At 36.7% G+C, this 25,370-nt stretch overlaps 1 protein-coding gene across 3 annotated transcripts in view; it reads right to left on the bottom strand.

Annotated features, from left to right (window-relative positions):
* Positions 1–266: 266 nt before the first annotated feature.
* LPHN2 (latrophilin 2) overlaps positions 267–25,370 on the bottom strand; it is a 128,426-nt gene continuing 103,322 nt past the window's right edge. Inside the window, exons 14-21 of one of the 3 annotated variants that reach the window (XM_009884701.1) lie at positions 24,332–24,552; positions 22,997–23,063; positions 14,928–15,019; positions 12,874–13,042; positions 9,085–9,213; positions 8,572–8,668; positions 5,659–5,787; positions 267–2,337 (exon numbers count right to left, since the gene is read on the bottom strand). In XM_009884701.1, the coding sequence (XP_009883003.1) occupies positions 1,583–2,337; positions 5,659–5,787; positions 8,572–8,668; positions 9,085–9,213; positions 12,874–13,042; positions 14,928–15,019; positions 22,997–23,063; positions 24,332–24,552 (1,659 nt within the window). In that variant the 3' untranslated portion in view covers positions 267–1,582. Of the gene's footprint in view, positions 2,338–3,029; positions 3,054–5,351; positions 5,405–5,658; positions 5,788–8,571; positions 8,669–9,084; positions 9,214–12,873; positions 13,043–14,927; positions 15,020–22,996; positions 23,064–24,331; positions 24,553–25,370 lie in introns of those variants that run through there. The other 2 variants (XM_009884702.1, XM_009884700.1) reach the window with 2 other exon arrangements.

Below are 25,370 nucleotides of genomic sequence, written 5' to 3'. Positions count from 1 at the left end.
TTCAGTAGAAATGCCTACTTAAAAGTTATGTAAATATATGAAATTACAGTACATTTTCCTAATGACCCTGCTATGTCTGAGTTTGATCCTATTCAACTGTGACTAGAGTAATGAATAGTAAAGACGACCTTTTTTCTGTAGAGCTATATAGACAGCTTCTATTGTATTCACGAAATGTAAAGAAGCCATTCTAAGCAGGATACAGCTGGGTCGAAGGACTGCTGATGCCAATTATGCTTCGTACATAATAATGCACATTTTACCTATTTGGAAAAAAATTCACATTTATTTACTGTCAAACAGGTGTTAAACTTTACACTGGATATTAGTGATGGGCTCATTATTAACAGGTTTACACAAAGGGATGAAAAAAGCAGAATTTTGTTGAAACAATTTACATTTCATTAGATTTTTATCATAAAATAAATTAATTACTAAATATAGGCAGAAGGAATATGGAAGAGTAATAGTTATGTTTTATTTATTTTTTTTTGAAGGACAGGCACCTTTTATTCACGAGAAAGCTTGTGAGAAGTGTCCAGTGTCCCCTTTACCCCTTACCACCCAACCCTGATTAAAGAATGAACAGGGAATTGAGTTACAATCTTCGTTAGCTATACCAAATTTGTGCAAGGCTCGGCATAATTGGCTTCTAAAACAATTTTCTCCCCAAATTATGGTTTTTGGCAATAAAAATTCAAAACGTAAGAATAAAAACTAACTTGTCAAAGCAGAACACTGTTTACAGTGAAAAATAAGTGAAAACGGGTAGAACTTGCATTTTAAACATACTACCATACTATGAACAGAGTGTAAGAAAAACAGCTTATAACATATGTGCAACCAAGAGCTTTTCACAATATTTTCTTCAAACTCTTTAAATTTTTTTTTTAATGACAATTATATTTCAGTTGGACACAAATGTCTTTATTTTACCCTAGCAATAGAACAAAATATAATTTCTTTAGCCATTTTTTCATGAGAACGGTTCATTGTACAGTTGAGGAAATATATGAAATAAGGCCTGTGGCTTGATTGCTAGTGGTTAGACAAGTATTCAATCTTTGCCCTAATGGAAAAGATTTGCAGTGAACTGCAAACTGATGCAGAATATCTCTCCTGCTTTTGCAAGTCTTGTCAGGAATAGTAAGGTACAGTAAATTTGTCCCACAGGATTTTAGAGCCTACGCCTTGTATATAATACAATGTAGGCCTAGAAAAAAAAAATGGTGCAGCCATATTTACAAATTTAGTTCACAAACTGCTGCAGTAAAATGGCTGGAAAGTGTTTATTTCTCTTTTTTTTTCACAATTTTGTTAAATTCAGCAGCAGAAGATATCTTAAAATACCTTGTTGGTATTTTTCTTTGTAACAAATAATTCATTTTAGTATACTCTGTGTATATACAAAGTTTTTGTTTTATAAAAATTCACAGAACTGCGAGGTCCAGTCATCCCCGTTACTGGAGAACCACAGGGTCAACAGAATTGTCTCTTCAAGCAGATACGAGGGAGCCTGCTTGGGGCCAATTAAGTCTTTTTAATACTTGTACGTGGCCTTTAATATTTCTTTGCTACACTATTAAAGGCTTGTCACTAGTTGCATTTGTCCTTCTCTAACATCCCCTTCTGGAATACATCCTTCCTTGTTAATGGGAATTATATAGCCGTCGCTATTACCCCTGCTGATTTGATAGTACATCTGAAGCTGATGGCCAGCTCCTAGGTTTGGCATGCTCTTGTAGTAAATGTCCTCATTTTCGCTCCTCCTGGAGGGAGAGAGATCTTCTTCAACGTCGGGGCTGCTCTCTGGATACGGAGAGTCTCTGAGATTGGGCATGCTCGTGTAAAGAGAGTCTCTGTTGGGGGACTGGAGGTGGTCGTCAGCCTCGGCTGTCAGCTGTGAGACGTAGCTGTCGGTTCCCTCGGTCTTCACTTTCTTCTGGGGCTGGTACAGAAGGGAGTGAGTCCGCTGAGGAATGAGTGGGGCCTCAAGCTCTTTGTGGTGGAGCTCCAGCCCGGGGGCGTCACTGTGCATCAAAGATGAGGCATCTGCCACGATGGCGTCATCTTCGCTACTGCTCCCGCCGATCACAGCTTTGGCTGGTAGCGTGCGCTCCAGGTTGTGGTTCTTGCTGCTGCCCCGCAGGTTGTTGTGCACTAACTCTGAAATGATCATTTTCTCAAAAGCAGTATCATTCAGGCTTAGTCCACAGTCTACAACTTGCACACTGTCGTTATAGTCTCCATTGCGCAATGAGTAGCTGTTGTTGAAATTACCATTTAGCGGTAGAGTATCCATGGCACTTGTATCCCTGGCATTGTTCAGTGAATGTCCTGAAAGGGAAAAGAACAGCTCTGGTTATTGCCTGATGTGCTTTTTATCACGTAATTATTCTTTTTTAACAAAGTTCTTTAATGTAGTTCAGGACAAAGTTGTACTTGAAAGTGAGACTTGAGAAAAGTTAGGTTATTGAACATTCCCAAATGTAAACAGTTGCACACCTTATAGGAAAGATGCATTTTAAAAATAGTAACGCCTATTTCCTGTGGGGAATAGTGGCATTTTAATTTCTTAATTTAGTGTCAATTCTGTGACTTCTCCACAAGGAACTGTTCACTCCATGCCCTTGCATATGTAATGCAAAGCAATTCATTTGGAAACATCTATGTTTTGAAGTACACCACCATGATTTAGAAAAACAAAATTAACAGAATTTGTCCTAAACGACACTAAATTAAAAAGGAATTAGATCACAGACATAACTGAAGGTAAATGTACAACATAAACCCACATAACTGGCAAGCAACTATTTTAACAACATTTCTAACATTTTTCCTTTTTTTTTTATTTTTGAGATGAAGTAAAGAAAAGAATGAAAAAAATGGATAAATACAAAGAATTTATGTTAAACAAGGACAGCCATCTTTCACACTACAGGGACCAGGGCCCACAAGCACCATCCAACAACACGATAGACAGCAGGTGGAATGACTCACTTTGGACAACTCACATCATGTCTGTCTGCTCAGGCTATCTGGCCTAAGAGTAGCTGATATATAAAAGAAAGTAAAATGATTTATTGTAACATGATGAAGAATTACTGAGCTTCTCAGCAACTTAGTCAGAGCAAGGGTTCAGCAAATTAGATTACTAAGCAATAACAGCTTTTCTTTTCCCACTTAATGTAATTTTTTTGCACTAATATTCTGTCTGCCAACAACGGCCCCAGGCTTCTAAAGGTCAAAGTTTGCCTGCAGTCTGCATCAGTCACAGTGACAGCGCTGAATGAACCAGAATAGTTAATTAAGAGTTAGGCCCACAGTTACCATGGGCATGGAAGTCAAATGCAGAAATGTTAGGAATTTCTGTAAGTATGGGTCACAGAAATTAAACCAAAGAATAAATATTAGTTGTGGAATGGGAAGAGGAAATCAGCCACGGCTGATATCTCATAGCTGCTGGAGGAATGACAGATTGGGTAAGTCTGCTGGAAACATGAAAAGAAGTTTAAAGGGGGGGGGATGAAGTCTTATGATGATTAAGGTCTTTATGTTTTTGGGTTTGGCTTTTTTTTTTTCGGTAACACGATAAAGAAAAGGTTTTCCTATAGACACAAAGACATGTAAACTATGACAGCACAGTGCTTCCCAAGCAAAGGAAAAAGAAAAAGAAAAAAAAAAAAAACTTTGAAAAAAATTAAACAGTCTGAACCATGGAAAGTCAGATGGTTAGTGCATTCCTAGAAAATCACTTTATCTACAGATATGTCTGGAAGTAAAGAAAGAATGGAGTGACTTTACTGAAATGAGACTGACCACTGTGAGGCTGCTGCATTATATGCAAGGCTTGGAGGAGTATAAGAAAAACATTGTTTTGGAAAAGATTATACATTTTCCCATTTGTTTGTTGGTTGTTTTTTTTTTCATAATTAAAGCTGCAGCTTATCCTAGAAAATCCAATCTTCTCTGGAAAATATTGTTTTCAATTAAAAAGTAATTGCATTTTCTCATGAAAAGATTTTTGTCTTCAACTTTAAAAAATAGAGTAATAATTTCCAAATAAATTCTGAGTAATTTACAAATCATTTTGTATTTGCATTATTGTTAACTTCTCTCCATGTGTACTAATTTAAACAGTGATGAGGGTTGTTTGAAAGGTCTCTTTAAGCTTTGATTAAACAACTTTGTAGTTTTGCAATTTCATATACGTTCCAAGATTTTTCTTGCAATGGATTTAGCTGAATAGAACATATGGCATTTATAAACGTAGACAACACATGGACCACATGCTGGGATTCATTTCCCTCATGAAAGTGATTTAATTCTATAATTTTAATTCTCTTTTCTTCTGCTAAACAGATACCAAAATATATCTGATGATCCAAAATGAGTTTTCTATGATATACTGCAGAGTTAAGAATGCTAGAATATATTCAAATTGGTTTGATGAGGCAAATTTTGTTGCCCACGATCAGGTAATTCATTTGAAATCTTTCCATAGCCTGTAGCAAGATTACTGTGGGAATGTAAAAATATAAGTAAATTGTTGAGCATTTCTGCTTGACACTACTTTGGTTTTAAACAGCAAATTGTTTCAGCATTGCATAACTTCTGTTACCAATAGGGTTTGCTACAGACCTCACGTCGTTTCCCAAAAAAGCAGTATGCAAGTACTTTTTGAATGTGGAAACGTTTCATTTGTAAATTGTGAACCACTTGCCCGCTGAGTCTACTTCATGACCGCTAGTTATGTTTTAATTGTGCCCATTAAAAATCATGCTGAAAAAATTTACATTTGATAGGCAAAGTTAAGTTTTACTCCCATACTTGTCTCTCTGTAGGTTGCTAGAGGAAAGCATAAGGAAAGTAAGAAAACAAGAGAATGAAAATAGAAACTACAGTTCAGTTAAAAAGGAAACTTGAAATAAACACTGGAAACAAGGTTTTATGAGCTCCTTATCAAAGATTTATCATTGCAGTTATACTACAGTGATCCTATGACCCATCAAACAGTAACTGCTAGATATTTACTGATGAATTGCACTGCAGTTAAAAAATGCAACTAGATAACGTAACAACAAAATGTTAGGTAGGTGATGACACCCTTTATTCCTGCAGAACTAAACTGTTCTAACTGTTAATCTCAAGATCTTCCTACAGGAAAATGATCTACCATAAAGCTGCACTATACTATAGTTTAGATCTATTTGACGCTGGATACAATTTTCTACACTGGGGTATCCAAAGGTGTCAAGATGCCTTGCGCTGCTTTAGTATCTAATCCGTTCCATCAGCAGGTTTTTCTCAGCAAGCTTTAGAGTCAACCTTATATTGCATAGACATGATACCTCTAAGTGATATATATCTTGAAGATGGGCTCTCGGACCATGTGGTGTCAGTCCTGTAATAGTATATTAAGATTTATGCCACCTGTGTTAAAAACATGGATAATTATTGGTAAATACTGTTATGGCAAAGGCATTACTATAATATAGTGCAGTTTTACAAGCTGACATCGGCAATACTGTATTTCTCGAACTGACAGAAATTCAGAATGTACGGCTAGGGTATTGCAACTTGAGTTTCTATCTAGGGGAAAGAAGGCATTTGGAGCGAGCCAAGAAAAGCGGTTTTATTCAGGAAGTATAAGCACACCTGGTGAGTTAAACACAGGAGCTGAAGGGGCATTACATACAACTGTTTCAGCGAGCAATGTGTTATAGGGGTTGTTAGTGCCGTGTGGTCGAAGAAGAGGGTTTGTTAGTAGGTAATTGCCAGTCATTCCTAAAGCAAAAGAAACAGAAAAAAATGTCAGTTCTTTAATTTTAGGCTGACAGTTTCAATAAAGAATATTTTTTATTCATCATGAATCATGTAGGACTTGTCAAATGTAATTCAGCTGAAAATTTCTGAATGTATTTGAGCTACGTATTTGAAATGGGAGTAGGAAAATACAGTTAGATTCCAGTAATTCACAGGTGCTATCCAAATCCCCAAAGTAAACATCTGGTGCGAGTGACATTTACTAATGTATACAAAATCACTGTTACACAAGAATAGCAATTAAATGTGTAGAGATCAAGGTACTACATAAAGCGATTATAACTTTAAAAATGATTGTATGGAACACTTCTGTCCAGAATCGAGAGAACTGAATTTCTCAAAGTGAAAGGTATTGAAAAATCTCTTATGACAGGATCAGAGCTGTTATTCACTTTATTAAAAACACATGGATAATGGAAGGGAATTGCTGTTTTCAAACAGACAGTGGGTGACAAACGGGAAGAAGCATATCTTAGTATATGCAAAAGTATGCATGCTGAGGGGAAAGCAAAATATTTGCTCTAAGAAATCAGAGCATTCACATTTTCTCCCGGGACATTCATGCTGCAAATTTATCTGCCAGGTTTTAGAAAAGAATTCCTCGAATGACAAATTTTCTTTAAATGATCAGTTTACAAACAATGTACGATGAAGCAAAATACTACATGAATAGATTTTTTTTTTAAAACCCATTTTACATGTTAATGCAACACCATTTAAACAACTCTCGGAATAATTAGAAAAAAAATCAGCATATCTTGAGATATTGTTAAAAAGTCAATTAATCTCTGATTTCCAGCTACTAGAAGAAAAATGGGTTGGAATAATGACAAAAAATCCACGCACGAAATGCTGTGATTTAAAACTAACTTTAAACATTTCATTAAGGTAAAATTCCACTTTCTTTTCTATTGCATTGCACAGCAGTATATCAGGATCAGTGTATTACAGAGCCCAGGACAACTAAAGTGCCAGCTATATTTTTATAGTATAGATATTTTTATTTGGTAAGGAAAAGATAGTATATATTCCAAATACTAATGCTTTTGTACTACAATAGATGCTTGGTAGAAGAAATGAGAGGAAAATTCCAAGATTAAGAGAATTATTGCCTGATTATTCTAATCTTATTTCAAAGTTTGTATCAGTTAACAATTAAAAAGATTTTATCATACTTTTTTCAGTTGTAATGTACTTATTACGAGAATTACTAACTGAAATACATTTTGCTTGGGTTTGTTTGGGTATTTTTTTGTGTACTATGTTTAATCTTTGTTAGAATTATTACCTGTAATCTATAGTTAAGAGATTTTTTTTTCTCAATCTAAAATTTTTGCCACCTTTAAAAGCTTGATTTTTATTTTAAAGGAAAGATGACACTTGCCATTAATTATTAAATTATCCCTATATGTATGAATCACTGAGATAGTGACAATATTATACCAGACTAAAGATTATACCAGTTTTTCTAATCATGGCAGAACATCTCCAGTGACTTGAGACCAGAGCTCAGGGAGAAGCTTCCAAGACCTCTGTTCAACTCTGAATTAACTGAGGGTTGCAGCATGGTTGGAGCAAACCTCAGGAGTCAGAGACATCAAATTAAGGTAAAATCCCAGACTTTTATCTATAGTGTATTTACAGGATTTTAAGAAGACACTGGAATGCAATATACTTCTTTCTCGGGCGTGAAAAATATACATTTTCTACTTAGGAGAAGTTACTTGATTTTGATTTTGCCATAGGAACATACAAGACTTAGATGGTGGGAGCAGTGAGATGCACAGGTCTTATCTAGAATCATGCTTTCTGAAATCTTTTCTTTTGCCAAACACCATACTTTCACTTCCAAAATAAATGTGAGTGAAGTACATGCGCCCACCAAACCTTGAAAAAAAACCAAGGGAGGAAAATTTGGTAGTTGTGTCGATGAGGGCTTTACAGCAGCCCTGACAGTGGTGAATTTTCTGTTTGAAACTTTCGGAGTTGAGCAGGAACTGGTCACAATGAGATCAGGGCTACGTGTTCTTCTCCTAGGGACGCGGGTGGAAGAACAGGCTTTGAACTTGGCTTGCACAGAGCAGTCTTCCCTCCATTGCTAGCTCAAACTGCCTTAAAAAAAACGCAGGGGGAAGAGGAGAAAGGAAGGGACATTCTGTCTTGGTTCATACCCTTGCCTTCTAACTGGACATGAGAATGAGGTTACAGATTTCAAAGTCTATTTGAACTGAGAAATCTGGAGTTTTGGCTTCTCTGTGCCTGAAAATCTGGATTCTATCCCATGTGACAGATACGATGCTCTTTGAAATAGAAAAGATAAATGCTTTACAGACATCTTTTGCATAGAAATGATATCAATTAGATTTCACTGGGAAAATTTCTGCACCTAAAAATCATAGTCAAATATGCATTAAAATGTTACTGCACTCATATTTCTGTTTCAGATTTAACCTATAAAGGTTAGGAAAGATTTAAAATTATGATCTTGCTTTTAAGTTAAATTATTGATGAAACTTATTTAAATACATTCCCACAAATGGAGGAATTCAACTTCTATAGCGGGGGGCCAGCTGAGGGAACATGGTTTTAAAATGTGCTGGTGGATGACTTTAAAACTCTGCTTTTAGAGAATATTTGTTCCAGAATTTTTTTTCAAAACATTCTTTTCAATTCTTCAGTGTTAAATGATATAAAATCTCTATAAAATTTAAGGCTTCTAAAACGGAAATGTTCCCAGTGACTGACCTTGATTAAGTGTTGAAGTGCTGTTGATGTCACCTGAGATAAAAGATGATTCAGATTGTTTTCTCACAGTGTCATTCCACATCCTCCTTATACGACTCTGTTAACATAAAGCAGTGAGACAGAAGTAAGTTACAAAAAGATTTTTTCCTACTTATGTGCTATTATGTAGAATATTTGTGTTTATTTTGGCCTAAAGTAAGCCATTCTTCTACTACGGAGTGAAACTCCTTCTTTTGTTATTAAAACTCTAATTTATTAAATTTCATTTAGATGAAACATGGTGGTATAAACCTTCCTATAAACCAGCCCCTAATTACGAGAAAAATAAGGTGTTTGCATTAGACCAAAGTAAACAGAAATGTTTGAAAAGAATCAACTCTACTATGCAGAAGTACGTATTTGCCATCTAAATGATAATACTAAGAAGACAATTAGTCCTTCTGATTGTCACACATCTCAGTAGGCTTTTTATAAATAAGGTTAATTAAAAGATGCTGTCAAAATCTTTGTTACCTGAGTGCCAGAGGAATAGCGAGCACTAGTTCTCGTTGTCGATGCCTTCACTGAACTGTGGGGACTCTCAGTTGGTAGTCCACCACAGCAGTAGGAATGTCGGAAGCATTTGCCATATTCCTTACGTACCTATGGGGCGGGGGGGAAATTACTTAGCACAAAAAATAGTGTCAAATATCTCTGCTGGCAAAAAGACACGAACTTTGCATTGAAACTACTCACGCACTTTTCAAGCAAATAGGTAATTCTTGTCTGTTGAATTGCTGGCCATTAGCAATATCAGGTATTTTTCCCTACTTAGTGGCAGCATTATCAGCTATCCAGGATTTTTGAACAAATTATTTCCAAAGTATACACTTTGGAAATGATTTCATTTAGATGGGACTGAATAATCATTACTGAGTTATTTATGGGATTATTTTTATTTCATCTTCATATTGTAGATTAATATAGTTAAGTTTACCTGAATTGAACGCTGGTTGAAAACAGTCCTTTTTATATGAGTTTTTGGTGCAGAAACCACAGAAAGCCTATCCTCCCATCTTAGCAGACACGAAGGGCTGAGGTAACTAGCCTTTGCACGGCTGGGTACCGCCCACTAAGCTATCCCTTCCGAGAAAGTGTGCAAAACCTGCAATGACTCTAAAGGCATTCTCATATAAAGTCACACCTGCTTTGGGATCGTACAAAGCTCACAAACGCCCCTGCCCCGGTCCAAGCAGAGCGCCAGCTATGCTGGTGGAGGCACCGTCAGTGTTTCAGAGTTAAATTTTGAACCATAAAGGCTGGGAAATGAAGCACTTTTCACTTCTAGGACCAAAAAATAAAATCCTCATTACTGCCTTCGCTGAACCTAAACATCTGAATAGGCCTATGAACATGAGATTTTTGTCTGACAGAGCAACAAAACTAATTAATGATTCCAGTATCTGGCCTGCATTTGCTCACCTTCTTTTTCCAGTGACCTACTGGAAACTTTAGTTTTGTAATTTATGTGTATTAACGTTTGCCATAAAGCTAATCAGGAATGTGCAGAGCAGTTAATTCTCTCATATTCGGTGACTGCTACACTGACTACTACTTTCAGATGACGGAAGAGTGCATACACATCTCGGCACCATGGCAGCGTCAGTGAAAGGACACAGTGGATAAAATCTTGAAAGATGCGTAAGTCTAAATTTGTAATTCTTCCACCAGATATTTGGAAATCTAAGTGTCACTTCTACATCAATGAGGCTCCTAAATTTCTGGGAAAATTGGTATTTCAGCTAATCTGGGCATTCTGCTTGACCTATGAACATACAGGACAGAAAGAAAGTTATGTACGTAAAAAGGGGGGAGAGGGAAATGCAAAAAGTTAATAATGTGGACTTACATATACCATGTGCTGTTTTCAATATTAAAAAGATTTTACTCATGGAATACATACTGTGATGTTTCCATAAACCACAAGGTTGAAGAAAATTCGAATAGCTGGTGCCTTAACTTCAAGCTAGGGACAATAACTCATCTTTTTATAAAAGTATATGGTACGTATTTTAAGTGAATCCCTATCTATATCAGCACAAAAGACACATAAAAAACAGAAACAGAAATGCACAGACATAGAATTATAATTTTTAACTCTGTAGTCTGAAAAACATAAGTCAATATACATTATCACTAGATGGTATAACACCTAAGAAAATACATTCCTGAACACTAATGGATATTAAATGCTCCAAACCACTACATAGTAGAGACAATAGCAATCAAAACTGTATTTTTACCCAAATACCACCCTCCAGGGCTGGTTTTGCCTAATGCCTATATTGCAGTGAATGTACATTATCTGTCAGTACTGCGCATTCCACTGTCATTATTTCTAAATTATAGCTTGTTGGAAACTGATGGAAGCAACAGCACTATCATCCTGTCAGAACTGGAAACATAATAGTTTTCACTTTCACAATTCTATTTCTCTGGTCAATTTAGTGACCAACTAGTAATAACAGAATAAAAAGACTACATTAGCTATGCAGACAGAGGATGATATCCAGTCAAAGGCAGCAAAACTTAAAAATCTTAAATGGCAGCTTTAACATTCTTTCAGGTATAAATCTTATTGCTCTAGGTTATGCTTCTTCACACTTGACTGGTATTTTAATACTGCTTTTTGCTGACTCCACTTAATATAAAAACAATGCACAGCTGTAAAAAGAAAGAAAAGAGGAATCTGTTTTTGATTTTCAAGTCCAATACAAGTGGCAGAAAGGGCAACATTATATGAAACCCTAATCTAGAAATTATTTGCATTTTGAGACTGTTTGCATTTCCTTCCCTCTCTTCTTAGGCTCAATCTCCTCCCTAAGTGTGCTTTTGTTCTCTGAAAATGAGAGGAGTGCCGTGTTCATCTGGATAAAATTCTTCCTGTCTAACAGATCTTTTTCTAAAACATGGCTGAGTGCCATTGTCTACACCAAATTTAGAGACGCTAATACTGTTAGTGCTGGTACAGTTGAGAACACACAAGAATGTGATTTTTGTATTTACACAGCAACGCTTTATCCAATGGTCTCAAACCATTTTATAAATATCAGTTAATTATGTCTCTGGTGAGCTAATTATAAGGGGAGTTAATAATTGCTAGGTCTCAAGCCTAAAACTGGTAAAAATATTTAGAATCTAAATATTGCAAATTGAGTATATGCAAATGCAGGATGTACTGCATTTTATTTTAAATTTTTTTGGGTGGGATTTTGTGACATTTACCCTTCTTCTGAACTCTTGTTTACTTTCATTTGCTACGTCTTCTAACACAGGCTATGAGCTTTTTTCTTTTGTCCTTCACTAAAGCACCTCTAAGGCATCCTTGGAAGCAGTGTGCACCCGTAGTCTGGGGAAGAGAAGAGGTACAGGGAACCCAAAGAGAATCCCACCTGGCTGCACCCTTCACTTCCTTCTCTCCTCTTCGCTCCTGTCCCCCATGCAAGCCTTCCCTCTCCCCAGCAGATCGGCTCCTTCTGGACCCCTCTGCTCCCATCAGGCGAAGGGGAGCAAAACTAATTTAGCACATCCCACTCTTGCCAGGGAATTCCACTTTTTCCAGTTAAGAGTATGAAGCTGTCAGATTGCTGAGGGAGCCAAACACTTGAAAAAACTAGTCATGCTGGCATCTTTGGAAACCTCTCCCCATTAGCAGTTGTCTAGCATTAATGACTGCTTTTTTCTAAGGTGTGTTGAAGTTCATAACAAAATTAATTTTTAGATCTCGCTTAATTTTGTAATGAATGAGCACTCATAGTACAATCCCTGCCTATCACCTGTAGCTTTATGCGGCAGCTTAATGGGATCTCAGGAGAGGTCCTCTGCCTTGATCTCAGAAAGAGTTTCCAGGCTGAGTTGGGCTGATATTGTAAATGATCCTTTCTTTGCAGTGCTGCAGTGGAGGCACGATGTGTTTCATGTGCACATAAAGGACTTTTGGCGGTAAGTCCAGACTAATATGTACCACATTACCAATGTTAAACAGTACATTTTCTATCATAATTTTCCTCCCAAGGCCTCAAAACTTTTCAAGCCCAGGTTTGAAATGCTGCATCTATTTTAAACCTGCCCAGGCCACAGAGCAGTTACCTGACTCCCACAGGTACACACAGCAAGAATTGCTTTTGAATCTTAGTCCTCTCCTCAAACCACTTCAAAACACTCCAGTTCTTGACATTGCTATTTTTTTCTCTACTTTTTAAGAAATATATGTGGTATTTTTAAGGAGCTAGGGAACACGCGTCTGTGTGTTCAGTAACTTACTTTCTTTTGAAGGGCACAATGAAAGATGAAAATAAACATTCCTTGGAAAGCATTAAATACTGTGAAGAGATAGGTCATCACAACAGTCCCCTCATTGATAAACAGCAGGCCAAATGACCATGTTAGGCCAAGGAGACACAGGAGAGCAAATGCACCCAGGACCCAGGATCTGCAAAAGAAAATTAATTTCAGTAACATCACTTACGAGAATGCATGTTGCCAAATCCAATATTAACATTTCAGTTCCCGCAGTTGACTTTTACTAGGTTCATATTCAAATGTAAAAATTCCTTGGGTTTAACCTTTTATCTCTTAAAGAAAGAACAATTCCATTTGGTACTCTTAGTCTCCAGTGAAAACAGCAAGAGTAGATATGACCTTTTTCTTTCTCAAGAACTGCATAGGATGTCAAAACTATTTTGAAATACAGAAGTATAGCACGAGCCCCAGCTACTCCATTGCTTTATCTGCTTTTACAAAAGAGATTGATAAATCTGGCTTAGCCACTAATCACACCATAGATTTTAAACAGTGGTGCTGCCATATGACACCAAATAATGTAACACAAATGCACAAAGGTTAAACAGCAGATTAAAAGCCTAGAGCCCAAATCTTTAATGCTCCGATAAACTCAGCTAAACTGAAGCTAGATGATCTAACTTCCGCATGAAGAGACCCTGCTGAAATGTGACAAAAATATGGATATTGCTCTACAGAATAGTCTAAAAAAAATTCCATCATGAATAGGTTAAGGAAAAGGAATTGTAGAGAACGGCACAGAATGAAAGGGAAAGGGAATTTAGTCAGTGAATTCCACATCTAACTAATGATCTTACTTGATAAATGGCTTATTATCTTCATAGCTAGAAAGCATTATAAGCAGAAAAGAGAAACAAAATTATTAGACAGAATTGAAACAGAAATTAATAAGAGCATTTTTAATTGTCTATAAAAATTAGTCAAAATTAGGAAATTCAAAATGCAGAGGCAAGCAATTTAAAATTATAAAGGCATATAATAGTTAAAAATTCTTTAGCAAATCAGGTATCTCGAAACTAGTTAATTAAAATTAAGGGAAATCCACAATATTGACCGAGTTTGTAAAGTTAAAAATCATGCTAGAAATTTGTTAATGTAGGGTTCTATCTTACCCAGGTAAGTCCGTATTATAGTAGCCATCACAAACACGGTAATTACTGGTGTGGATGAGAAGACAGAAAGAGGAAAAGGAAGAAAAGAGAGAGATGCTAAAGATTAGCTCTCTCTCTCATCATGCAACATGCAATGAAGCTGATACTGACCTATCTAGAACATCTAGTTCACAATGTTAGCCTTACTGAAAATCTCCCTTTGCCATTTTCAACATTCAAAAAGCAAATCTGTAAGACTCTTTCACATCCAACCCTCAGTGTTAGAAAGTTGCACCATCCCTTCAGTGTTGATAACAAAAACCTTCAGTACAACGTAAAGCTATACAGAATACAGTAAAAGACTATCTAAAGAATCAAGAGCTGCCAAAGCCTTGTCAATTATGTAACACTTGTATTACTCTGCAAAAGGGATACTGCGGTACAGCACCATGATAAAGTAAACATTTGTTAAATTAGCATGAAAACAGCAGATAATCTTCAAGTTAACAATAATAATAGAGTGAATTCTCTTGAGAGAACAGGATTACGAGTAGAAACTGCTCAGAATCCCTAAATCAAAAAGTCATTTAACAAAACAAACTTAATATAATCATATCAGCCATGCAAACAGGAACATCATTTTTGAACTCCATTTTAAATGCAAATGAAATTACTACAGTGCTGTGGCATTTCCGTGAAACAGTTTCTTGGCACTAGTTCCAGGCTGAAATTATCTAATTTTGACCGGCGTTTGTGACATTACAGCAACAATGTGACGAAAGCAGGATTGGCTCTGTTTGCTTCTAATTGACATCTGCAGTTGCTGGGAGACAATGGCATGTGCTCCTAATGGAGAGTAGCTTTCAATCAGTTCAGCAATCAGAAAATAATCATAGTTCTCATACTTGAACACAAAGCACTTACTTAATGTTTTCCAACCTGCTAGAGTCTGGTTTCAAAGTGTTTGAGTGCTTCACCATTTTGCACAATGTGATCACCAGGAAGATAAGATTCAGCTGTCAAAACAGATAAGAATGAAATTAAACTACTTCAAGTAATAGGATGAATAATGATGATGTTAGAGACTAAACAAAAACCCCGTAGTTTACTTTCAAATATATAGTGAAACTGGGTAACTGTAGCAGACAGTCTGTAAAAGGTGATTGCAAATATGGATAAGGGGAAAAAAATGTTGGAAGTCCTTCTTTCACTTAATTTTCCAAATTTACCTCATCATCGTGAACAACCATACTTAGCTCATGTCCATCACCTCTCGTGTTCAATCTAGCTCTGTCTTCCAGCATGTTGTGCTCAGCCTCTGTTCACCTTTGCCTGTCACCTCTGGCCCCGTTCCCCATCTTACTGACTTCTTCCGAGGACTATGGTTACCCCTTCACTGTACTACGCTAGCTGTCTTTTATCACCCCGTCCTGCTTCTGGAATGTTTTTCACCTTTGCTGGTTTCTCCCTTTCTTTGTTTTGTTTTTTTTTTTTTAATTCCCTTTTGTTCTCACAAATCCCATTGGGGTCTTGAAAACAGCTTAAATGTAACTGAAGAAAAAGGAAGAGAAAAAGAGAAAGAAACACAAAGATGTAGCAAATTCATCAAACTTAACAGTGCCATAGACATGTGCTGGTGGTCCACCCTCCTACTGCCCTCCTCCCTTTGTAGTCTGGATTCTGCTGAAGCGAGACTGCATGCCCCTTGAAGGAAAGGACTATTCTGTCTCATTCTTGTTGTGTCATTCATACAGATAACACCGAGGAAGATACTGAAGGTAATTTTTTATAGTTTTCCTATTGTGAAACAGAACCACAGAAATCAAAGACACTAGGTGCCTGTCTCCTATCAATTTCAAAGCATGTGAAGAGCATCAGTAAGCCAAATACAAGGATGCCTCTAGAATATGGGTTGAAAAGTGGTATAGAGTTAAGTTGAGTAATTACTATGTGCTGTCCTACATCATGCAGACAATTCAAATAAAATCGTATGTTTGAAAACAGTAAAAGACATGTTCTTCCAGGGAGAAGACATACACCCTTATCTAGTAGTGCAATGGTCCACAAGAAATGGCTGAACTGATAGCTAAGAGAAGACGGGAGAATATGCTTGGACATCCTCGTAACACACATATTAGATAGATTATAACCCCATTCTTACAATCTTGTGTATATATCTGCAAATGGTTACTGATGGAGAATAATCAAGCCCAGCCTCTCATTTTAGGTAGCCTTTGGTTTGAGACACCATCAAAATCCTCACAATTTTTGTAACATTGAGGATACCAGTTCATACCAGCTCTTAGCAATCTAGAAAAGAGGAGTATTTTGAAGGCTCTGATCAGAGTCTGTTAATAAAGACATGTATTATAATTCCTACTGCTAAGGGCAATCAAGTTATCACTGCTGTTGCTGTCTCAAAATCAGGATGGACAGTATGAACTATAATGCAGTTCTCAACACTAAAACTGTTTGGCAGCTTTTGACCTCATCAGTCCTGATTCAAAGTAAAACATTTTTACAGTTGTATATTGAGACTAATACAAAAAGTGTATATGATACAAATAACAAAAATAAGCTTTTATAATTTATTTCTGTGTTTCAAGAACTGACAGAAAATACTTGACCTTTAAGTGAAGGTATGTACATGGTGTAGGTTAAGCATGATTTCCATTGCTGAAAAATGTAATAAAAGTGTCAATATCTCATGACCCTTCTGATTACCTTTTATGATTGTTACAGGTAATAACTAACCAGCTGAGAAACACTTCATTAGATCATTGTGATCACTTTGTTCCTCTTATCTAGGTTTCCACTGTACTGCGTAAGTTCCCTGGGTGAGAAAACAAGTTGCTTCTCTCCCTGGCCTTTGCAGCAGACAGGGACTCTGCGTGTGACCTGACCCTCAGTTCCATGCCTTTGCAGGCTGACTGTCTTCTTCTGTACTTGGAAAAGCTTCTTGCACATTTTGGTAGCTGACATAACATGAACTTCTCCAGCCTGCTTAAAAAAATGTAACCTCAATTTACTTTTTGTGAAAACAAACAGATTAAGAGCTAAGAGACATGCCTCATGCCAATCCTAACATGTAAATCAACTCTGGCTGCAACCTATGCAACCGGGAGTGCACAATCCAGTTCAGAATAGTATTTACAGCACAGCTGGAAGCTAATCCTTGCCTAAGTAGCTACCCTGGAGCATCCTGTATTGTAATAGCAACATCATTCTTGGATCAAAAACTCATAGACATGCTTTAGCCCGTAAATGACTGCCTTATGAAACGAGAGGTGTTTATCCTCTGATTCTTTGTATGACTGAAGTGTTGGTTTGACATATGAAAAACAAAAGCCTGTATTTACATACAGAGGTTCTTCTGGTGACATGCAAGCAGACATGGCCCTACCCCAGAGCCTGAGCCAAGCTCCAGCGTATTAAGCAGGTTTTATGGAGGTACTCAGCTCTGTCTGTATATACGTCCTTGCTGGACTAGGGAATAACTGCACATAGCAGTTTCTTAATAGACACTTTAATTCTAATTTAGGTACAGAACCCCAAAAGCAGCCCACAGAAATAATAATACTGTATCACAGTGGCTGGAAAAGTCCTTCCAAGAAAAAAGGCAAAAAAAGCAAAATATTGTACTTTGAAGACAAAGTAACTATGACAACGGAGCATACAATACTTGTTTCTCCATCATTGTGAAATATTACATAGTTTTTGGTTTCAGCAGTCAAAAGACCATGGTTTCCCACTTCTTCAAACATGCTGGCATTTCTGTTACACATTGTATCGTTATCAAACGCCTATTTTGCCCGCTTACAAATACTGTAACCAAACCTTTCTATAGATTTGCTTTTGGCTCCCTTACTGCTCTTCATCTAGAAATGGATTGTTTTGGAGGAACTCATGAGTTAAAGACTTTTGGGCATTCTGCCATTTTATTACAGAAGACACTAAGCAGTGAGGGAAGGGAACTTGTTGGAGAATAATTGCTTTTAGAAGGAATGTCTGAATTACTTTTCTTGATGAGAAATACGTGGGGGGAGAAGAAAACACACTTAGCGCTTTTGCATTCATTTGTACCAACTTTGTGTAAGAAATGCTTTTTCAGCCCTGAGCAACCTGGTCTGAGCTCAGAGCTGAGCGTGTTGTGAGCAGGAGGTTGGACCACAGATCTCCTGAAGTCCCTTCCAACCTCAACTGTTTTATGACTGTGTGAGGACTGAACTGTTACTGATCTAAGCAAATGAATCCGTACGTGTTTTCCAAACTTGACAGATGGCCTGAGCAGGACACCTTTCTTTAAGAAGAATGTTCACCACAAACACACGGTACTCTGGGGACACCTGAAGGCCCACATGAATGGCAAGATGGGCTTCTGAAAGCAAATTTGCAAGGGGAAAAATGGGCCTCTGACAATGATGACTTTCTCATCGCTTCATATAACATACAGGGCTAGTGACTGGCTGGGCCTCGTCCTGACAACTGGGCTGCATCCACCCCAGATGAACCAAAACCTGCACCTGTGCAGTACTGCTCTCCTTCAATGATAATAACAAATATAAATACATTGCGTAAACACACACACACAGCCACGGTGTATACAGTTCAGTTGTGAAATTACACCCTTGATAAAGTCAGTAAAATCTCTTTCATGCTGCACTTCTGAAAATCAGACCGACACCCTTTCGAAGGCTAAAAATAAGAATTTGAAAGTCTGGTCAGGCATCAAGTGCAGATTTGAAGCTTCTGCTGTGAGACCGAGAGTGACAAAACACACAGTTACAGTAGGTGGAGCTATAATGTGAGATCTCTTAAAACATTAGCTAATAAGAATAGCAAAAAAATGGATTGATAGTATTTCTGTAATGTTTATACTAGGGTTTTGCTGTAATTTCTAAAATATACTATCCACTATAAGAGACAGGATACTGGATTACATAAAGAACTAGATTAATCTATACTCTGGTTTTAGAAATGTATGTAAAAATGAAAAAAAAAAATTAGAGCACTTTTAAAATACCAGTTCTTACTTTTCTCTTAATATGACAAGTGTCATTGGATAGAACGGAGATAAACAATTAGATATATATTAAAAATAAAAACTAACTACTTGACAATATAGCATTTTTATGGTAATAAGTGCAGCACCCTGGATGATAATGCTTCTTTCAGAGGCAACACACAGAGGGCCATTTCTGGTTTGGAAATCAGAAAGTACTGGACATGAAAAATGGTCTAAGTAGGAATTTTGTCTTTCTGGCACCTGAAACCTATGTAATTTTGAGAGACAGACTGTCTTCATGTCAAATTAACTTTTTTAAAAAGTGGATTTAATAACCTTCACAGAAGACTAATGGATTGGAATTAGTTGCAGGTACAATGAATTAGTAGCCAAATAAAGCTAGATTTTGCAATAATTATGATAAATTTTCCCTTGTGAGCAATAGATAAATACCATTTATCAAGTGTCTACTACATAAAGATATATGTGTATTATTTATATACATAAGCTTACAAATACAGTTCATTTTCATATGTGGAGCTAGATTATGTGTGCATCTGTATGTATACATCCACTGACTTTGGTGAAATAATGCCTCTACCTGAGCGAAAAAAGAAACTATCTTTCTTGTGCTAACAAAACAGGACATCCTAGGAATTTTTGCTTAAGCAACCCTCGGTAGCCTAACATATTGGCTCCATCTGTGAGAAGCAAACTCCAGTGATTTTGGCTGAATTAAAGTCAAACCAACATCACCCATTCCTTGGATATGAATGAATATGGATCTACATAGAAGTCAAACTACTCAGGCTTTTCTAACCACAGATTACAGGAGTGCACTGTTTGTTTTATAGCCATCAACCTGCTCAATTGAATCACGTCTGCCTGAGCTTAGCAGCTTAAAATTCATTCCACACAGCCTGCAGTGCTGACATGGATATGATAAGACAGAAGAACAGAAACACCACTCTGAAGTAACCTAGCTGAACTGCACATGTTCTGACCCTTTTTGAACTCCCCGGAGCTTTTGTTACCTGGCAAATGCAGCTCTAAAACTGCTCTTGTATCTCCAGATCTTTGCTCTTAGCCATGCAGAAGCCTATTTCTCTCTGGGACTGGCAGCGAGAGAGGTGCTCTCTGAAGAAGGCTTCTAAATGAGTGTGCACGCTGAACTCTTACTGAACTGAATTAATTATTAAAGATGCAGATGGAGCTGTCCAAATGATAAGAACAGCTCCTGACGTATCATGATCCAAGCTTTCATTAAACCATTTCAGGCATACTAATGGTTTCCCACCGCTCATTACTTACATGCTCTTTTCTCATAGATATAATAACCCTGGTGCCCAAAGGCATGACAGGCTATGGAAACAGTGAAGTTGAAAGTTCCTCAGAAGACGTACTGAGGAAGTTCACACTTCCCCCCCTATACTTCCTATCCTCATTTTGTGCAAACCTGTATGGAGACGCAAGTGCAAATGCTTATAAATGTGGAGAAAAAATTGTAAATTAAAGTAGCAAGCAATATTGTCAAAAAAGTTTATGTGCATTGACAGTACTATTAAACTGAGAATCATACAAGTGATTTGATTAACATGTGAAAAAGCCTACCAAGGTGAAATTCTCACATGCTACTGATACTAAGTAAGCTACACTACAAATACGGCTCTTCTTCGGTTACCCTGCACGTGACATATTATTTTTCAGCCATTACACTTCTCACACTTCTTCCTCCGGTCTCTCTTGCTTTCTCAGTTGGGACGATTAGAGGGCAAAGCAATTGCTAGAGAAGAATTACTCCCAGGAACTGTGCTGTGATTGCTACCTGCTGTTTTATATTTTTGAAGTTGGGAGTACTACTCCCAAAGGCCTTTTGCGTCTCAGCCTAAATGATTTGCTGGAGGATAATAATGTCATGGCCAGTAAATAATAGTGAACTATGTCTGTACATGGTCAATATGATTAAATGTCCTTCACCTCTATTCTCACTCTGACCTGGTTATGAGGAAGTGAAAAAGCCGTCAGCAATGCCCAAAGCTTCCCATGTGAAATGTTATTTTAAAGCAAGGGAGAGAAATGGAGGTGACTTAGCAAAATACTCCCAGTAACAATAAGATAAAAAGCTAGACACAAAAAGCAAAATTATCACCACACAATCAGACTTGAGGTAACTGAACTATTGTGGTGTGGAACTTAGAACAATCTTCTAGTAATGATTACAGCAACTGCAAGAAACAACTTTGTGTTGAAAAATACTGTCTACCGTATTGAAAATACTAAATATATCTTTCAACTATAATTTTAGGATTAATTGAAAAAGAATCCCTATCATCCTGAGACTTGATTTAATTTAAATGTATTTAGAATAAGCTCTGTACAAGTATTATGGTTTATACTTAAATCTTATAAACACTACAATTTTGCTAATTCAACCTATACACACATGAGTTTTGGCATCTATGTCTATTTCTTTGAAAATATGCCAATGAACTCAAACAATTTCTACACCACACAACTATCTTCTTTTAAGTGACTGCTCAACGACTTAAATAGTTTTTGATATAAACAGAGGGTAAACCCAACCTAAATATACATAAGCTTATTTCAGTATTGAAGATCCAGGAAGGAATAAAGTGCCTACAAAAAACTGGCCAGGTACATTTTTTATAGAAAGTTCCATAATCAAAGTATCAGTTTATTTTTACAGGGAGAATTAATGTAAACTATAAGCTACAAAAATTGTTGATAGAGTACATCCAGCATATAGATCTATAAAAGTCAGAAATTTCAAAATTATGCCTGATGCACTTTCAGCATTTGCAGGCTGAAAAAATAATAATGACAAAATACAATTCCTGAATTTGGAAAGTCAAGGGAACCGAAATCCTGTTAACATTTCACTACTCTACTACTGTATAAAGGCAGGAGAACAGATAGAGAACAGATAACTATTTAGACTGTCAAAAGCGTGAAAACAAATTAATTCATTTTTCCCAACTATCAGCAGTTACGAGGAAAGCTGTCTATGTACATAGGCTATGTCCCCAGCACCAGCCTTCTAGAATACTTCCCCAGCACAGCCGGGCTTTAAAGGTACTGAACTAGCAGAGAAAAACAAGGCGAGCCAAAATGCACATCTTGCATCTACTTTCCTTCCAAATTCCTATGCTGTGCAATGTTGGCATTATTGGCCTGAAATAACAGGGAGATGGTTTTGCCCTGGGTTGACATGACTATGCGCTTTTTACCTGAAAGTGCTCAGAGAATGGATAATTGATGTATGAACACAACATTCAATCTGAAACGGACAACGGGGCACGCAGCTGTGGGTGTAGGGATGGGTGTGCATGCACACAATGACTTTACTCAACGGACTGCAAAAATGTGTCAACGCTTTCTACTGGTTACATAATACTCTATTATTTATACTAAAACAGATGAACTTGTATGTCTGACATACATTACATGTAGCATAAATACACACAGAAGTAGTCATGGAAAAATATGCATATGCATATGCAAATACACATACAAATACTGTGTAAGTGTAATGAAATATAAGATTTACTTAATTATCCAATGCGTTAGAACACTCTTTTGAGATAATCATGTTGGATAATTAGCAGTTAAATTCTGGAACGTGTACAATAGTGACTCAATTGAAAGCAATAATACTGGTTCCTTTAAAAAAACCCTGTGTTTAGTACCTCATTGATTTTTCGTATGACTACACATGTCAATACGACCTTCAGAGTTCAAGCCATTAGGAAAAAATGGCTATGCCACCACAGCTTTGACAATTAATCATTTGGTCAGCACTCTTTAAAGATTTCTAAACATTTATATAACCATTGGTCACATTACAGATTGTTTATAAGCATTTTCATGAAATGTCTTGTGAATAAGGATGGTATTGACTGATGTTATTCAATCTTTCTAACCTTGCTGCGAGGCAACCTAAAAGGAAAAGAAAAAACAAAGTTCTTACCAGAATAATAAAGGTAACAGGTCCAATGAAACTCCAGATAAAATAGTTATCTACATGGAGCCAGCAACTATCATGGAAAAAGAGAATGAAAAGTGAACAACTGCATTAGCACCTAAGTCCAATAAATGGAAAGTGCAAAAAAACTTCTTAAGCTAACACTTTTGTCAGTAAACAATTGTAAACGTTGCACAGTACCACTTAGTCCATGCACAATTTTTCCTAACCTGAAACTCTTCGGATGAGTCCTGTTTAATAACTCTATTGAACTTGAAAACACATCATCGGGAATAGCTAACATATAAGACGAAACAAAACCAGTCGAAAGGTTTGGTCACAGGTGCTACCACAGACTAATGAATCTACCATCAGTAAATATTTTTCACAGGTTTTCCAAGTAATCTTCAAAATCTGCTTTTAACTTTCTATCATACGCAAAGTGCTTACTCCTGAGGAATACGAGACAGAAAATGTTCAGATGACATGTTTTGCTGAAAAGCAACATGGTGTAAATAAAATGCCCCAACTGGGAGTTGAACAGTAGAGAAAGAATACATATGATACCAGACTAAATGACGTGTAAACCTATTAGGGCCGACTTCACTTAGTGATTCGTTTTTCATACAGCCCAGTTCCCTGCTGAATTGCTCTTATTTGTCTTTCATCAGTAGCAAAATCAAGCAGCTTCCTTGTAGTCAACAGTATCTTCCCATTCTGTAACTAATTTCATCAAAGGACAAAGTAAACACTATTGGAAGGCAAATTCATGCCTCTGGCAACTCAAACCCTCAGAAATGCTTTCTGTCTACCTTCTGTCATGTTCTATATGTATCTGTATTTTTGTAAATAAAAGGCGGTGGCTAATTTTAATCCTGCTCTACCCGCCTGATAAAATATTATCAAAGTGAAACATATGGGTTGGAATATTGTACTGCCATAATTCAGGACGAGAGTTAGCTAGAGGGGCAGTTGGAACAAAGAGATCTAATGAAGCATTAGCTTAAAACTGGGCGGTTAGGCCTGTCACATACTTTAAGTTGAGAATTTTTACTTAATATACATTTGAGGCCAAAAAGTTATTTACTTTTTCAATTTGTTTCAGGTCAATCTTTTGTGTTAAAAGAAAGACCGTAATTTAGAATCGGTCTCTCTAGAGTACAAATCCTCTGAACCTAGAGAATTACAAAAGACTTGATTGTAATTTGTGCACAGCATTGCCATTCTCTTACCAATAAAGCTTTCAGATGGTATTTTAGTCTGTCAGGGACCCTCTGACAGCTAATAGGCTTTAAAAAATTATTCACTTGAAAAACACTCGGGTCACTTGCAATTACTTACGCTTTCTCTGTTCCGTAGCTCTTATAGTCAATAGCTGCTGAGACACCAACTACTGTAGCAGGGAAGAGGTAGCCAGCAACATAATAGTACTTCTTCCTAGAATATTCACTTTCAAATACTTCTACTAACATTAGATAAAGCTGCACTCCTTCTAGACACATCCAGGCAAAGGCTGCCAGGAAGAAAAAGTGTAAGAGACCTGCAAATATTGGACATGCAATCTGCAAAGAAAAAGAAAGGTGAAAAATATAAACCACAAATTCTTCACACCATTGCACCTCTAATTAAATAGTGTGAAATAGAACAGCATATACTACTATCAGATATCTTTCACAAATACAAGAGCATTTTCCCTACCTGAAAACATACACCGAACATTTTCAAATACTAACGTGTTGTCAGTAGCTGAAGAAAGTAAATTCAGCTAAGCAGTATGAATGAAGGAAATCGTGCCCTCACCCCCAGTCTTCAATTATAGAGTGGACTTTTCAATTTTATAAGCAACTCTTTAACTTTGAAACTGATATAGTTTTAGTGCTTATAGTTTAGATAATCTGAGACATGAACTGTTGGTTCTAGATGCATAATGTAATATTGCTTATTTAAAATCATGAAGCAGCCATCATGCCATTTTTATCTGCTGTAATTTGGAAGTTTCCACTGTTGTAATAGAAATCAACCTGAATTCTCTCCCCTTTGGCTGAATTCTGGATGAAACTCTACAGAATTATTAGATTTCAACCCAATGAATCGCATCTGAATGACAGAATTAATTTCACAAATACTGTCAAAAAACTTGCATGATGTGCAGTGTAAAAAATGAGTAAATACATAAATAAGACTCTCTACTAATATATATATACGAAAAAGTAATCAATAGCTGTTGAGACATACGAATATATGGAGAGAACACATATATGCTCCTAGTATGTCAACATTTAATTTCATCTCCTCTTTCAAAAGTTTAAGCCACCTGCCTCGTTAATAGCTGATGTTTCTCAACTGAAAATGAAAAACATTACCGTAAGTGGGAAATTAA

The sequence above is a fragment of the Charadrius vociferus genome, unplaced genomic scaffold (assembly GCF_000708025.1).
Source record: "Charadrius vociferus isolate BGI_N301 unplaced genomic scaffold, ASM70802v2 scaffold163, whole genome shotgun sequence".
NCBI lineage: Eukaryota > Metazoa > Chordata > Aves > Charadriiformes > Charadriidae > Charadrius > Charadrius vociferus.
Note: the sequence above shows the minus strand (reverse complement) of the source record. Positions and strands in the feature narration are given on the sequence as shown.